Raw genomic sequence first — 15,661 nt, 5'->3', positions numbered from 1 at the left:
AAGAATGGAGTCCTGTAGTGGGTCAAACAATTTCCCCAAATATTTATGTCCACCTGGAGCCTCAGAATGTGACCTTATGTGAAGCAAGGTATTTGCAGAAGTGATTAGTTAAGATGAGGTCATCTTGGATTAGGGTGGGCCCTAATCCAATGGCTGGTGTCCTTCTAAGAAAAGGAAAGGACACTCAAAGATACACAAGAGAAGAAAGTCCTGTGAAGATGGAGACAGAGATTGGAGTGATCAGCTACAAACCCAGGAGAGTGGCCAAGGCTTGCCACAATCACACTGCAAGCTGGGAATCAGCAAGAGGGCATTCTTGACTGGAGGCTTTAGAGGGAGTGGCCCTGTGACACCTGATTTCACCCACCTTGCCTCCAGAAATGTGGGCAAACCTTGAGCATACTGTCTGCTGTCTTAATCCACCCAGTCTGTGGTAACTTCTTACAGCAGCACTAGGAAACAAACAAAGGCACCTGTAAAAAGTCCCTGGCGCACAGCTAGAATGTGCTGGTATTCTCTTCCTCCCCTTTTCCTACTAAGTGCACCAGCTTCTTCAGGGACACATTGCAAGGTGCACCTGAGGGCAGAGGAGCAGTGCTTAAAAGCAAAACCAAAACTTCTCAGTAGGCTGGGTTTCAGCCAGTTCCTCAGACTTAGTGTTGGTTTGAATTACCCTCGTGTTACAAGGAAGCCTGAGCTAGATGGAGATGATGTCTTTTCTTCTCTTCCCTAACGTACCTTCCGTGACAGCTTTTTGTGGCCTGTCCTCATATGTCCCTCTGCCAGCTGGGAAGAATCCTGGCTGGGAGCTGAGGCTTGTTGCAGTGGTTTAGGGAGCAACCTACATTTTTTTTTTTTTTTTTGGTTTGGTTTGGTTTCGGCTGTTTGTTCAGTTGACTCCTATGACAGAGTCTGACGCAGGAGCTACTGTTTGTTGTTTCTTTTCTTTAACGTCTTTGCCTGTGGAGTGGGGCCAAGTTCTGATGTGAGTATCCAGTAGGTTGAGATTTCCTCCTCACTGAACTGGTGTTGCAGACGATGATGAGGCTGCCACGGTCAGGTAAGTGTGGGCACACTTTCCCTTCACATCATTGCAAGCAGGAGAACATCTGCCTCGGCAGTTAATGTTCAGGCACGCTAACAAGCTAATATCTTGCTGTCTCCAAAATAGTGGGATTTCTCAAGCTCGCTCGTATACGTATTACTCATGTTGGGAAGATTTATGAGCTGAGATTTTTTTTTTTCCTGCACAGAATAAATATGCAGTGCAAAAAAAAAAAATTAACTATCTTGAGATTGTCTCTCAGCTTAGAATTTGGGGAAGGTTAATGGAACTTAAAAATTTGTTTTTTTGTTTTGTTTTGTTTTTTGTTTACTTCAGATCTCTGGTTGTAACTATCCCTTTGGCAGGCAGGCAGCGTTCCAGACTAATCTGCGTTTACAAGCTATGCTCTAAGAGTAAACTGTTTAAAACAAAGAAAAGCAACAAAAAAACCAACTACAATTAAATTAACTTATAATACATGCAACTGTTAGTTTTAATTAGATTAGAGGCTTACTAAATTAGATTTGAGGCCTACTAAAAGACTTACTTTTCTATATAAAGCAATTAGAACAAGATTAGCTAACTGAAAGAACACTTGCTATGTATTGCTCACTGCCTGGGTGCAAATAGTAGAAAAGAGAGGACCGTGGATTTCATGTGGGAGAGGGGTGAAGTGAGCAGCTTGAGTGAAATTGCCTATAAATAAGCTTTCTATTCCTGAAATTCTATGATTCTGTGCAAGGGAATTGCAGACATCGATTAACACAGTGCACAGTAAGAATATTCAGTGTGAATAGTAATCAGACGTAGTATCGAGAGTTAAATGCCAATTGACTGGATTTTCTCTGAGCTCCCTTCCAAGCCCAAGAAGTCAATGAATGCATGAACACCATATCGCTCCTGCCTCTCAGAAGTGGTCTATGCGCCTTCATTACCTGAACTCTCTCTACCAGCGGCTCTTGCTGACCTGCAGCTTCCAGATGTGCTCTCCCCAGATTTCTCTTTCTGGGGAGCCTTTCCATTCGACTGGAGGTCTTCAGGGGCAAGGACTGTACCTTTTAGGTTCTCTGAAACTCAAGTGCCTGGCACAGTGCCTCAATCATGCAGAGGTGCTCACTGGGTGCCTGTTGAGTTGCAAAACGATTTGATTTGATGAATCCACAGTTGAATCGCCAGATGTGGGTCATTTGTGCATTTGTGGAATACCCAGGGAGCAGATGGGGGTTGATTTGAGAAGGATACAGTGCAAATGAGCTCAGAGGCAGTATTTCAGGTTGTGCTTCTGAGTCAACTTGCTTTAAGATGCATGGGATAGAGATCCATAGATTGTTGTGTGACGTTTTTATTCCACATAGCAGTGCCCAAATATACCACGTACCTTCACTGGGGCATACTTAAGTCACCCTGCGGTGAGGCTTCTGCAGCCTGGTCTCTTCCTGTCACAGCCTGCTCTACCATTCCACCTGTCTCCTGCACCTTGTGGTCCCCCCCGTCTTTAATCAACTGACAGAATTCCAATAGATACAGGAATCTGAAAGTTTATCCAGCACCAATCACCTCAATGCCTTCCAGCACTCTCTAACACCTCTGGAGGCTGGTTCCCAGTTCTAATTTTCCAGATCTGTATTATCAATCCCTCTGCTTCTTGGGATTTTCCTCCTTTGGCTCTGAGATACTACAGTGGGGAGCTTTTCATACTCTTGGACCATTTCTTCTTTGCCTTCTGCTCTGGACTCCTACTCCTGCTCTCCTAATTTGGAGGCATCCGTCAGAGAGAGTTCAGACTTTTTTTTTTCTCCAACCTGTGTTTTTATATACTTTCCCTCTGAGAGAATTAATTCATTCCCCCAATGTCAATTGGCATTTGCATGTTGGAATTAACATGTTTGTCTCTAGCACTGAATTGTGCCCCAAACGTGAGGCTTTCATCTGTCTTGAGTTGTTTCAATTACTTCATGACTCAAACCCCACTCGTGGCATTCCCTGTAAAACGGCTCTTGATCTAGTCTTTCCTCTACTCTACCCCTCTGCAATGGCATCAGCATTGTATCTTGATTTTCAGGCTTCAAAACCACAGTCAACTTGTTGCTTCTCTTTCCTATATGGCTGATCACTTGTCAATTGTTTTGTCAATTGCTTTGTCAATTGTCTTGTGATGAGTTTCTCCTTCCTCTGCCTTTCTTCCCTTTTCTGAACCTAAGTCAGGGGCTTTACCAAACATCTGAATTAATACTATGACCCCCTCATTGAGTGACTGGCATTCAATTTCACTCCCTCATTTCTATACAAACAAAAAAAAAAAACCCATAGATTTGATCTGTTTCACATACTTCTTTGGGATTGTCACTCACTTGTTGACAAGCTATAACTGGCATTAAACCATTGACAGAATGTCTCAACCCTAGATATGCTGTTCCTGATCCTCCTCGATAAGCCGTGAGTGTGTGTGAACCTCTGAGATTACCTCTAACTCTTCTGCAGGAGTCTCCAGAGTAGCTCCAACTCCCCAAATCCCACTCAATCTTGGACGTATCCTTCCACCAGGCAACTTGCATGGTCTGGGCATTTTCATGTAGAAACCTTTCACATCGCCTCTTACTATTTTTCATGTGTACAGAATTTTGATGTTCTGACTATGGTATAACGTCTTAGAGGGCAGGGATCCTTTCTTACATGAATCCTTGTCTTGATTCCCACTTTGATTTGAGTGAATTTTCTAATTCAAAGATGCACAAAAAGTGGAGCATCATATTCATTGGCTAAAAAGTTGAGATGCAATTTAAGTTAAACTTGAACTGATGTTAAATTGACTAATGTCTCAGGGTGCCTGGGTGGCTCAGTTGGTTAAGCACTGACTTTGGCTCAGGTCATGATCTCACAGCTGGTGGGTTCGAGCCCCACATCGGGCTCTGTGCTGACAGCTCAGAACCTGGAGCCTGCTTCAGATTCTGTGTCTCCCTCTCTCTCTACCCCTCCCTCTCCCCTGCTCATGCTCTGTCTCTCTCAAAAATAAATAAACACTAAAAAAATTTTTTTAATTGACTAATGTCTCTTGATGCCTAGCTCAGAGCTTTCCACCATGCCATCGAGAGAAGCAGCTTCCCTAGTGGCCTGGGGGAGCCATCTGAGCACGACTCTTCACCAATCTAAAAAGAGTGGCCCTTATTACAAACAAATTTTAAGTCGTTCCATATTAAAAATGAGAAATTCTGGTCTAAATGATAATAATACATACATACATACATACATGAATAAATAAAAATTTTAAAATAAATAAATTAAAAAAGAGTGGCCTTGCTTCTTCTCTCTCTCAAGCCTGAGCATCTTGTGACTGAGAGCTCCCTTCATGACTCTCTTTAGGGCCACAAGAAAACGTTCTAGAATTTAGTGTCATCTGCTGTCCTGTTCCGTTTCATACCATGACTAGACCCCAACCTCTACAGTATGTTCATAGGCAGAATTGTCAGGAATTACCCAGAATTCATTAAGAATTATCCAGAAATTTAAGAAATTCAGCTAAACTGATCATTTGATTGAAAAAATGCCTTTTCTTTTCTTTTCTTCCTTTCTTTTTTTTTTTTTTTTTTTGAAAATGTTTTTTCTAGTCACATTCTAGTGTATTCCTTAGAGGGGAGCTTCCCGAGTACAGACAGCTACAATGAACATCCTCTGCCTGATGGAAACTCCAGCACAAACAAACACATACATAAGGAATATACAATCAGGATAAAAATGAATGGCCATGTAAGCCTGGACAATTATATACTTATCTCCAAAACAAAGGTGAATTTTAGAAGGGGAGATGGAAGGAAGAGGGAGCATGGGTGTTTGAACACATTCATTTCATCTCATGAAGAGGTGTCCTCTCTGTGCTCTTTCAGCCAAAGGAGTGCCTTACATACGGATGCTTTGTAAATGATGCTTGAGTGAATTAATTTGGGCAGTGCACTCCATAAGTTTTCCAAAGTAACTCTTTCAGGCTTTGCCAGTCTGAATATAAAAGAGTTCAAACTTACCAACAGTAAAGTTTCCCAGAACCTGCTCTTAGAAACCCATTCTACAGTGAGTGACATAAATCGATGAAAATTTATTTGATGACAAAATGATTAAACAAATTAAGTTTTCTGTTTCTCTCATAGAGGAAGGAGTCAACTGGGGGCCAGTAGTCTCAGAGTATGATACCACATTGCCACTCATGCACTCGTTCATCTGTTCCTTCAGGGAACAGTCATTATCCTTTATAAACAGTTATAAACATTTATGAAACACACAGACATGCATACACACAAACACACACCAAGTTAAAGAGGAGTGTTATAAGGACCTAATACAGTACAAAGAGCTCTTGTTCTAACATGAAAGACAGACATGTAACAAATTAATATACCAACAAGGAGTTGAGTGCTAACATTAGTGAATAGCAGACAACAACTGAGGCAGAAGGAACAGCTTGGAGCAGCTAGAAAAGGCTTATCTACTTGTGTTGAGTGCATAAGAATGTAAGGCCACTTAAGGAAATATTTATGACCCAGTACAGCTTCTTCGAGCTCCAGTAGAAACTGAGATAGAGGGGAAATAAGATTGGACAAAATAAATGGAGATCAGACAAGAGAGATTAGAATCTCAGAGCACCTGTGAGGGACTTGTCATGGAAAGCACCTGTATTACTTCTGTGGCTAAGGCAGGAGGGACCAGATCTGAAAAAGTTGTGTAGCCCATGCAAAGGAGAACTTTACCTTATAAATCACGGGAGCTATTGGAATCTTTTAAGCAGGAGTGACATGGTCACATTTGATTTTTCAGTATTCAGGAGCATCTTCCTGCCAGGTAAATGGATAATTCATTCATCCGGTATGAACCGAGTGCCAGCTTCCTGCCAGACACAGTTCTAGGGACTGAAAGATGTTAATAAGCAAATCAGACAAAGATCTCTGTCATTTTAGTGATTAGATTCTTATCGAAGATAGTAGATGATAATATAACAAATGAGTGCATTATGTGGCATGTCAGATGGTCATGAGTGGTTTGGAAAATTGAGAGAGATAAGGAGAATTGGGAATGCTGGAGGAGTGGTGGTGTTGTGATTTTGCATAAGACAGTCTCATTGGAAAGACCAAGGAAAGTCTCTGCATTTAGGGAGTTGCACACTGGCAACAAGGTCTGCTTTTGAGGGAATGGATCTGGGGAAGAAGCCCCAAAGACCTGGCATCAAGCTTAGGGCCACTTAGAGAACTCCAGAGTCCCAAGAACCCAGATTGTGGCGGGTTTTAGGAGCAGGTCAAGGGCCCCAGAGGACACTCTTAGCTCTGCCAACACCAGGAGCATGGCCACTGTCGAGTCCACTAAAGCACAGGGCTCAAAGCAGCGGTCCCTCTTGCCTGGGCTACTAGACAGACTTAGGACTTTATTCTCAGTGAAATGCTAAGCCATCAAAAGATTTTGAGCAGGATGCTCTGCCATGGTATAAAGTGGAATGACGAGATGCTGAATAAAGATGATGGCAGCGGGGTGGTACAAAGAAGAGGCATCATCCAGAAGTATCCCAGCATAGAATTAATAGGACTGGGGGATGGACTGGATTTGCAAGACGAGAGACGAGTAGGTTCAAGACGACACACCCAAGATTCTGGCTTGAGGTGGGTGTTAATATTATTGGCATTACAGGAATATATAGGACACAAAGAGTTTTCATAAAGTGCCCAGGGCCTTAGAGGTTCATAATTCTAGACCCAGGTTTTGAGCTCAGATGTGTCTGACTTTAGAGCATGAGCTCTTATCCATTGCACAGAAGAGACTATCCCTAGCTGGAAGAAGCTGCTGGTTGGAAAGTACCTTCATAACATTATCTATCTCTCTGTGGAGGCAGTGTGCAAGGAAAGTCCCCTTAGACGGGCAAGGAAGAAGGGGAAGTTACAGCCAGGTCTGGGTGAGCCAGGCGTCCTTTCTGTTGCCAGAACGTGTTACACGCTATCCTTCTTAGCTCTAGAAATAAGAATGCTGGGCAAGTGCAGCATGAAATGATTTCTGGGTACATTTGCATTTTCGATAAGGAAGAGGGTCTTCAAGTCCAGCTAAGGTCTAGCATTTCCCTATGGAAAGCACTTGATGGAGCTCCTAGTTGGTATCCGTGGTAATATGTCTCTTTCTAAAATGAAAACAAGATTACATCCCTCTGTGGACCTCACAATCCCTTCTAGCTACTGCCTCGTTGCTCTCTCTTGTTATAATACTCTTCTCTGAAGCACTGCCTATATTCTGTTGTCTCTACACTCTTAGCTCTTATTTTCTCTCCACTTCACAGTCTTTTCATCTGCACCAAATCCATGGACGTCCCACAAGTGGGCTCTCTCATGACCTCCACACTGCTAACGCCAACTCTCAGCAGCATTTGGCTCAGCTGAACACCCCCTCCTCGGAACACTGTGTTTTAAACTCTAGGTTTCCACAGGGCACCTGGGTGGCTCAGTTGGTTAAACATCCGACTGCAGCTCAGGTCATGATCTCACGGTCCATGGGTTCAAGCCCCGAGTTGGTCTCTGTGCTGACAGCTCAGAGCCTGGAGCCTGCTTCGGATTCTGTGTCTCCCTCTCTCTCTGCCCCTCCCCCACTCATGCTCTGTCTCTCAAAAATGAATAAAAAAGTATTACAAAAATTAAACTCTAGGTTTCCTTATAATTGAGGTGTGGAGAGGCCAACAGATCAGGAGATAACTGCCATTGAAAAAATAGGTTGTTGTGTCTTCAGATCTTGAGAGAAGGAGGCATGCCACCCTTCAGGGACCACCTAGGGGAGCACCCGGCTCAGACAGGAGGCAGAGCGGAAAGAGAAATGTGGCCAGGAGTCTTTATTGTGGTTTCCACAAGAAGGGATGGGAAGGCAGGCTTAAATTGTCTAGTTTGAAATTATTCATCGGGATCTGGAACATAGGGGTTGTCCCTTATTGTGTGGTACCTGGCCCCAGGGTGGTTGGGGCAGTAAGGAGGTGGTTGGAGTGTGGGGTTCTGGATTGGTTGGTTTGCATTTGAAAGGCACCCTCCTGGTGAGTTGCTCACTGCCTCTAGGAATTGACTAATCCTTGAGGTGGGGACGGGGGCTAGTCCCTGCAGGATCAAGAGCCCAGATGTCCAAGTATCAGAAAACTGAAAATAAAAGGCGGGATTAATTAGCCTTTTTACCCTTCCCCTCAATCTTCTTTGCTAGTGCCCACCGTCCCAGGGATCTATAAATGTTGGAACGCCCCACATTCCAGTCCTTCGACAATTTTTCTCCTCTGTCTCTCTCGTGGTGATGTCACGCAGCCCTATGGCATTAAGTAACATGTAGACATTGAGCACTCCCAAATTTACCTCTACCCCAAACTCTGGACCCCCTGTTATCCAACTGCCTACTACACATCTTCACGTGGATGTCGAGCTGGCATCTCAAACCGAGTACGTGCCAAACACGTCCTGATTTCTGCTCCTTAATCTGTTTCTCTTCTCCACCTTCTCCAGTTTAAAAAATACCACCTGCATTGCCCTAATGCCTCAAGTCTCAAATGTGGAAAATTTCCTGCATTTATCTATTTTTGTCAAACTACATATCCAACCTGACAGCAAATCTCATAAGGTCTTATTTGAAAAGATAGAAGACCTAAGTAAATGGAAAGACATGCTATGTTCATTTTTGGAAGACTTAACATTATGAAGATTGGTATATTCCCCAATGGATCTACAGATTGAGTGCAATTCCTATCAAGATTCAAGATTCCAACTGCCTTTTTTTTTCCTTTTTGGAGATGGACAACCTGGTCCTAAAATTCCTGTGGAAATGTAAGGGAGCCAGAGTAGCCACAGACCCACGAGCTCAGTCTTTCTGTGAAGGAAGCCTAGTAGCTAATCATTCACGGCTGCACCCTGAGAGGCAGGGTGCTGATTAACACACCTGTAGGAGCTGGTGTAATCCTTTCCAGAGACCTTGGAAGGCTGGTGCTATTTGCACACTCATCCTCTGACGTACTGCAGAACACTAGTGTCTCCTGCCAGGGAGCCTTACAGGGTATACTGGGTTTTTGCAGCAGCTGCCCAGGGGACTCCTTACCCCTTCATCACCCGGCTCTGTTGGCCAGAGGGCTTGAATTCCTAGGTTCCAGAGGACTGTGAAATTGAGAGACAGCTCTGGGCAGGCTGATGCCTCCAGAGCACTGCACAAACAGCACACTGATGCACACACCCCAGTCTTTCTGTGAGGAAAGCCTTTTTGCTTCTCCTAGGGCTGCACACTGATGGGCAGGGTTACGGTCTTGCACACATTTGGTGGCCTGCAGAGCTGCTCCTGATTAATGTAGGCTGTGGGCGCCATCTTGGTGCCCTCCCTCTGCTTCATTTCAGTTCACCAGCAGCACCAAGAAAGCTTGTATACTCATCTTGAGCCCAAATTGTTGTGACTGCTACCCAGAGGACACCTCCAAGTTGCCTGGTTCTGGTGGCCAGTAGGACTTACACTTGCAGGCCACAGGACTGTATTATTTCTATACTTTTGCAAGCTGATGCCTGAGGATCTGACTTTCAGTCAACCTGAATCTAGCTGTAAAGATCCTCCCCTTTTGGATACTAACAGGCACATCCTCCACTACTGGGAATTATTTTAAGAAAATAGAATCAGCTGCTTGGACAAACATAAAGATTTGCAAGACAACCAAGAGATGAGACATGGTTGAACATTAAGGTTCATCTCCTACATAAGACTAATCCTTCAAGACTGGGAAAGTAGTTGTTGCATCTACAGTGTAGAAACAGAGAGTTCAGCAAAATGAAGAAAGTGAGGAATATGTTCCAAAGCATTCAATAACTAGTATTGGAAATATTGGGCAACCACGTGCAAAGAATGCAACTGGACCACTCTCTTACACCATACACAGAAATCAATTCAAAATGGATTAAAGACATGGATGTAAGACCTGAAACCAAAAAAGTCCTCGAAGAAAACATAGGCAATGAGCTTCTTGGCAAAAAAAGACATATAGATAACCAACCGGTACATGAAACAGTGCTCAATGTCACTAATCATTAGGGAAATGCAAATCAAAACCACCATGAGATATCACTTGTTAGAATGGCGAGTATCAAAGAGACAAGAAATAACAAGTGTTGGTGAGGATGTGGAGAAGAAGGAAGCTCCTGTGCACTTTGGTAGAATTGTAAATTGGTGTGGCTACTATGGAAAAAAGTATGGAGGTTCCTAAAAAAAAATAAAAATAAAACTACCATATGGTCCAGCAATTCCATTTCTGGGTATTTATCTGGAGAAAATGAAAATGTAACTCAAGATATATACACCTTCATGTTCATTACAATATTATCGCAGCATTATTTATAATAGCCAAGATATGGAATCAACCTAAGTATGTGTGTGTGTGTGTGTGTGTGTTTGTGTATGAGAGAGAGAAATGGAATATTATTCACCAAAAAAAAGAATGAAATTTTGCCATTTGCAACAACATGGATGAACCTCAAGGAGATTACACTAAGTGAAATATGTCAGAGAAAGACAAATATTGTATGATTTCATTTACATGTGGAATCTAAAACAAACAAGACAACAAACAAACCAGGCTCATAGATACAGAGAACAGATTGGTGGTTGCCAGAGGCAGGTGTTTAGGGGTGGGAGAAATGGGTAAACTGTTTTTGTTTTGTTTCTAATTTTAAAAAGTAAAAAAAAAAACAAAAAACAGGACTTCTTAGAGAAAGGCTAATTGTGTGTGTGGGCAACAGACACATGAAGTCAACTTAAGGCAATTTGTACAGAAAGCAAACAAACTTTCCAAGATTGATAGGATTGTGTGAAAAGCAAACAGAGGCTACCTTGAAGAGACTTCCAGTAGCCAAAACTATAATGATTTGATCTATAAAAGAACAATTATTATCTTTTTAAAAACCCTCAAAATGGGATCAGAGACCTAAATATAAGAACTGAAGCTATAAAATAGAAGAAAACATAAATCTTTGTGACCTTGGATTAGGCAATGGTTTCTTAGATATGACACCTAAAGCACAAGCAATAAAAAAGAAAATAGATAAATGAGGCTTCATCAGAATTAAAATAATTTGTGCTTTAAAATTAAATTAAATTAGAATATTTGTGCTTCAAAGAACATTATCAAGAAGCTGAAAAGACAAGTTGCAGAGTGGGATAAAGTGTTTGCAAATTATATATTTGATAAACAGTTTGGCAATTTCTCAAAAAGTAAACATAGAGTTACTATTTAACCAAACAGTTCCACTCCAACATATCCAAGAGAATTGGAAACATGTCTACACAAAAATTTGTACGTGAGTGTCCATAGCAGCATAATTCATAAAAGCCAGCCAGTAGGAACAACCCAAATGGATCGTTGGCATATGAACGGCTAGACAAGATGTGGTATAGTTATACAATGAAATACTATTCTACCATTAAAAGGAATGAAGTACTGATAGGTGCTACAGCATAAATGAATCTTGAAAATATTAAGCTCAGTGGAAGAAGCTGGATTCAAAAGGCCACAATGTGTAATTCCATTTAAATGAAATATCCAGAATACAGAAAACAATAGAGACAGAAAGTGTATTGGTGGTTGCCAGAGGTTGGAAGGAGAGGGAAGGGAAATTGGGAAGTTTCTGTCAGTGGGTATTGGGTTCCTTTCTGGGGGGTAATGAAAAGAATCCAAACTTAGATAGTGGTGTGGGTTTCACAATTCTGTAACTATATTAAAAACCACTGAATTGTACCACTGAATTGTCTGTGTTTTCCATATTTATGTACATACACATGCATGCACGTGTATACACACACACACACACACACATATAATCCTCTGTTGTATGTCAGTTACACTTCAATAATGCTGTTGGGAAAAAATAAATTTAAAGAACAAATGTATATTCGTATATAACATATGCCACTTCTCACCTCCACCAGCTCCATCACTCAGTCCAACCTATCTTCATCTCTGCGTAAACATGCCTCACTGGTCATCCTGCTTCTCATCTTGTCCAACCCACTCTCCTTCCCAAGAGTCTGTTGTCTACACCAAAGCTGAGTCCTCTTTTAAAAATGCAATGAGATCAGGTCATTCACCAGATCTAAATCCTCTGCTGGCTTTCCATCACACTGAGACCTCAGAGCAGATCTGCTTGTACCTGATTTGGATGTATGGCTCCAACCAATTTCCCTTGGAGAAATGGTTCCATAGCTAATAAAATTTTGAAAGCCTCTGTGAGGACAGAATAGCTGACAGTAGTATATCCTGTCCCTTTTGCCTCAGCCACCAGAAGTCCTGGGATGGGAGAAAGCCTGTGAGCAAATGTGGAAGCTTAGGAGTTTTAGCAAGATCAAGATTTAGCAAGATCAAGACCCGATCAATGTCGCCACTTCTGTGCTCTCCCTGTCTAACCTGCTTAGTAACAGGTAGTTCAGATAATGGGCAAATTCCATCACAACACTCAAAAGAACTTGTCACTTTACCTGCTCAGGGAAATATCAAGTGCTTATTGAGAATTTAGTTCTGTTCTACTGTATGCTATCTTTGAGTACCTAGCTCCCAGAGTTCAAGCCCACCTCAAGAAGCTGGTATGCATTATTCATTTGACAATCATTTGATTTTCAAGGATCCACTGCTGAAAAATCTATGGGAGGCTTTGTGGAAGGGACAAGGAGGTTCAGACAATCAGCAGTGTGGGTGACTCGTGAGGACTGGTTCATATTCAGAGAAGGAAGAACTTCTAATTTGGATCGATAAAGAATGCCTCACTTCCCCTCACCCCCTCTCCGGCATTCAACTTATAACTTCTCTTCCAGGCTCTGCTCTGCCCCCTCTGCTGCCCCCTCACCCCCAGAACAGTTGTTTACGAGTCATTTCCCTGTTTTCAGGAATGAGCAAATCACCAAATCACAAGATCCAGCAAAACTGCAGAAGGCCCTGAGACTTTCAATTATTTGTTTCAGATCGGGTACAGAGCATGTTCCTCCTGCTGATGTTGAGCTTGGGAAAGCAGCTTCATCAGACAGCAGGTAAGAAAGGGCAAAGGGAGGGGCCTGAGAAAGAGGAATAGGCAGCTGACCCATAGCTGAAGCCAATGGTGAAAATAAGGTCCTCAGGCTGAAGGCTTTCTTTGAGAGGAAGTGTGATTACTGTCACATGCACAGTAAAAAGAAGGGTGCCCAGGGTGGCTTGTATTTTCCCATGCCCATGTCTTATAGGAACAGTAACCATTCGGCAGATGAAGGTACTGGAATTCAGAAAGCTATTTAATTTTCCTGAGATTATGTAGTCATTAGGCATCACAGGCAAGCTTCCTGCAGAACTTTCTACCTTACCAGCCTACAGTGATGATGAGAATCAAGCATGGCCGACAATCCCTAGTCTTCCCACTTGGAATGGGTGTTTGGAGTTAAGTTTGATCATGGACGTATACTGAATGTTGATACTACACATTTACAAAACCAAAAAATATGTACGATAAATTATGTTTATGAATTAGCCAAAAGGAAACTATAAACATATCGTATCTTGGGGCACCTGAGTGGCTCATTCGATTATGCATTGGACTCTTGATTTTGGCTCAGGTCATGATCTCGCAGTTCATGGGTTTGAGCCCCACATGGCACTGACAGTGTGGAGACTGCTTGGGATTCTCTCCCTCCCCCATGCTCCCTCTCTCTCTCTCAAATAAACTTTTTTAAAAATCTAAAAAAGAAAAGAAAAGAAAAAGTGAAGTGGCTCTATATATTTCGTTGGATATGCCATGCTGTCCAGTCCTTTATTGATGGAAATTTTAGTTATTTCAAAAAAAATTTTTTGAGTCTTGCTGGATTAATGCTTGGAAAAAAGTCTGCTTCCTAAAGACTGTGATGAAAATGAACTCAGGGTATGACTCAGGTAAACCATTTATCATGAACACTTTCCTTACCTGTGTGCCCTGTGTGTGGTGCTCTATTCTGTTATCTGTAAAACAATTTAAAATTTGAAGAGAAAAATTGGCAGAAAACATTTCATTTTTTAAACATTTATTCATTTTTTTAATATGAAATTTATTGTCAAATTGGTTTCCATACAACACCCAGTGCTCCTCCCAACAGGTGCCCTCCTCGATGCCCATCACCCACCCTCCCCTCCTCCCTACTCCCCATAAGCCCTCAGTTTATTCTCAGTTTAAACATTTATTCATTTTTAAATTGGCGTACAGTAACATTTAATCTTTTTAGTAAAAACATCTATGAGTTTTTGGCAAACATGTAGTCCTATAACCACCCCTACAATCAAGATCCACAACAGTTGTATCACTTGCCAAGCAAACACACAAAAACCATCCCCAAACTCTTAAAGCCAGGTGTCCACTGCTCTCTGTGCTAGAGTTTTACCTTTTCTAGGATGTCATGCTAATGGGATTATTCATTAGATATGCTTTCTGTCTGGCTTCTTTCACTTAGCATAATGCAATTGAGATTTATCAATATTGTTAGATATATCAATAGTTCATTCCTTTTTTCTTGTTGAGTAGTATTCCACTGTATGTACATACCAGAGTTTGCTTATTCATTCCCCAGTTGAGGGACTTTTGGGTTGTTTCCTGTTTTGGGGCAATTATGAATCAAGTTACTATAAATGTTTATATATAGATTTTCATTTTAATTTCATTTGGGTAAACACCTAGGAGTAGGATGGCTGGGTCATATGGGAAGTAAATATTTAACTTTATAAGAAACCACTAAGCCTTTCCATAGTGGCTATAACATTTTTACATTCCCCTTGCAAAGTGTGAGAGCTCCAATTGTTTCACATTCTTGGCAGCACTTGGCATTGACATTGTCATTTTTTTTTAAGTCATGCTAATAGGTGTGTAGAAGTATCTCTTTGTGTTTTAATTTGCATTTTCCTAATATCTAGGAAAATAGATATTTCTTAATATCTAGGGATGATGAGCATATTTTCACATGGCAGTTGGACATCTATATGTCTTCTTTGGTAAAATCTGTATTCGAACTATTTGACCATTTTTAACTAGAATTCAGAAAAGCTATTTAATGTACCCAAGATTATGTAGTCATTAGGTGTCGCAGGCAAGTTTCCCTCAAAACTAATGTCCTTTCTACCTCACCAGCCTACAGTGATGATAATCATCAAAAATGGCAGACTTATTGGGGTGCCTGGGTGGCTCAGTCGGCTAAGCATCTGACTTCAGCTCAGGTCATGATCTCATTGTTTGTGAGTTCGAGCCCCGCGTTGGGCTCTGTGCTGACAGCTCGGAGCCTGGAGTCTTCTTCGGATTCTGTGTCTCCCTCTCTCTCTGTGTCCCTCCCCTGCTCATGCTCTGTCTCTCTCACTCTCAAAAATGATTAAATGTTTTTAAAAATGGCAGATTTATTAAGTTTTTTTCATTTTCTTATTAAGTTTTTAGAATTCTTTGTATATTCTAGATGCAAGTCCTTTATCAGACGCATGATATGCAAATATTTTCTCTCAGTCTGTGGCTCATTTTTTATTCTCTTACCAGTGTCTTTTGCACAGCAAAGATTTTAATTTAGATGGAATCCAATTTGTCTTTGTTTTCTTATATGAACTGTGCTTTTGGTGAGATGGCTAAGAACTCTGCC

General features: G+C 41.7%; 1 protein-coding gene across 2 annotated transcripts in view; it reads left to right on the top strand.

Annotated features, from left to right (window-relative positions):
• The first annotated feature begins 583 nt into the window (after positions 1-583).
• PDCD1LG2 (programmed cell death 1 ligand 2) overlaps positions 584-15,661 on the top strand; it is a 66,864-nt gene continuing 51,786 nt past the window's right edge. For both annotated transcript variants that reach the window (XR_003964287.2, XM_030293930.1), the window contains exons 1-2: positions 584-1,060; positions 13,013-13,078. Coding sequence is in view for 1 of the 2 variants with exons in the window: in XM_030293930.1 (XP_030149790.1) it covers positions 1,039-1,060; positions 13,013-13,078 (88 nt within the window). In the remaining variant the exon portion in view is untranslated. The remainder of the gene's footprint in view (positions 1,061-13,012; positions 13,079-15,661) is intronic.

This window comes from Lynx canadensis, chromosome D4 (assembly GCF_007474595.2).
Source record: "Lynx canadensis isolate LIC74 chromosome D4, mLynCan4.pri.v2, whole genome shotgun sequence".
Lineage (NCBI taxonomy): Eukaryota > Metazoa > Chordata > Mammalia > Carnivora > Felidae > Lynx > Lynx canadensis.
Note: the sequence above shows the minus strand (reverse complement) of the source record. Positions and strands in the feature narration are given on the sequence as shown.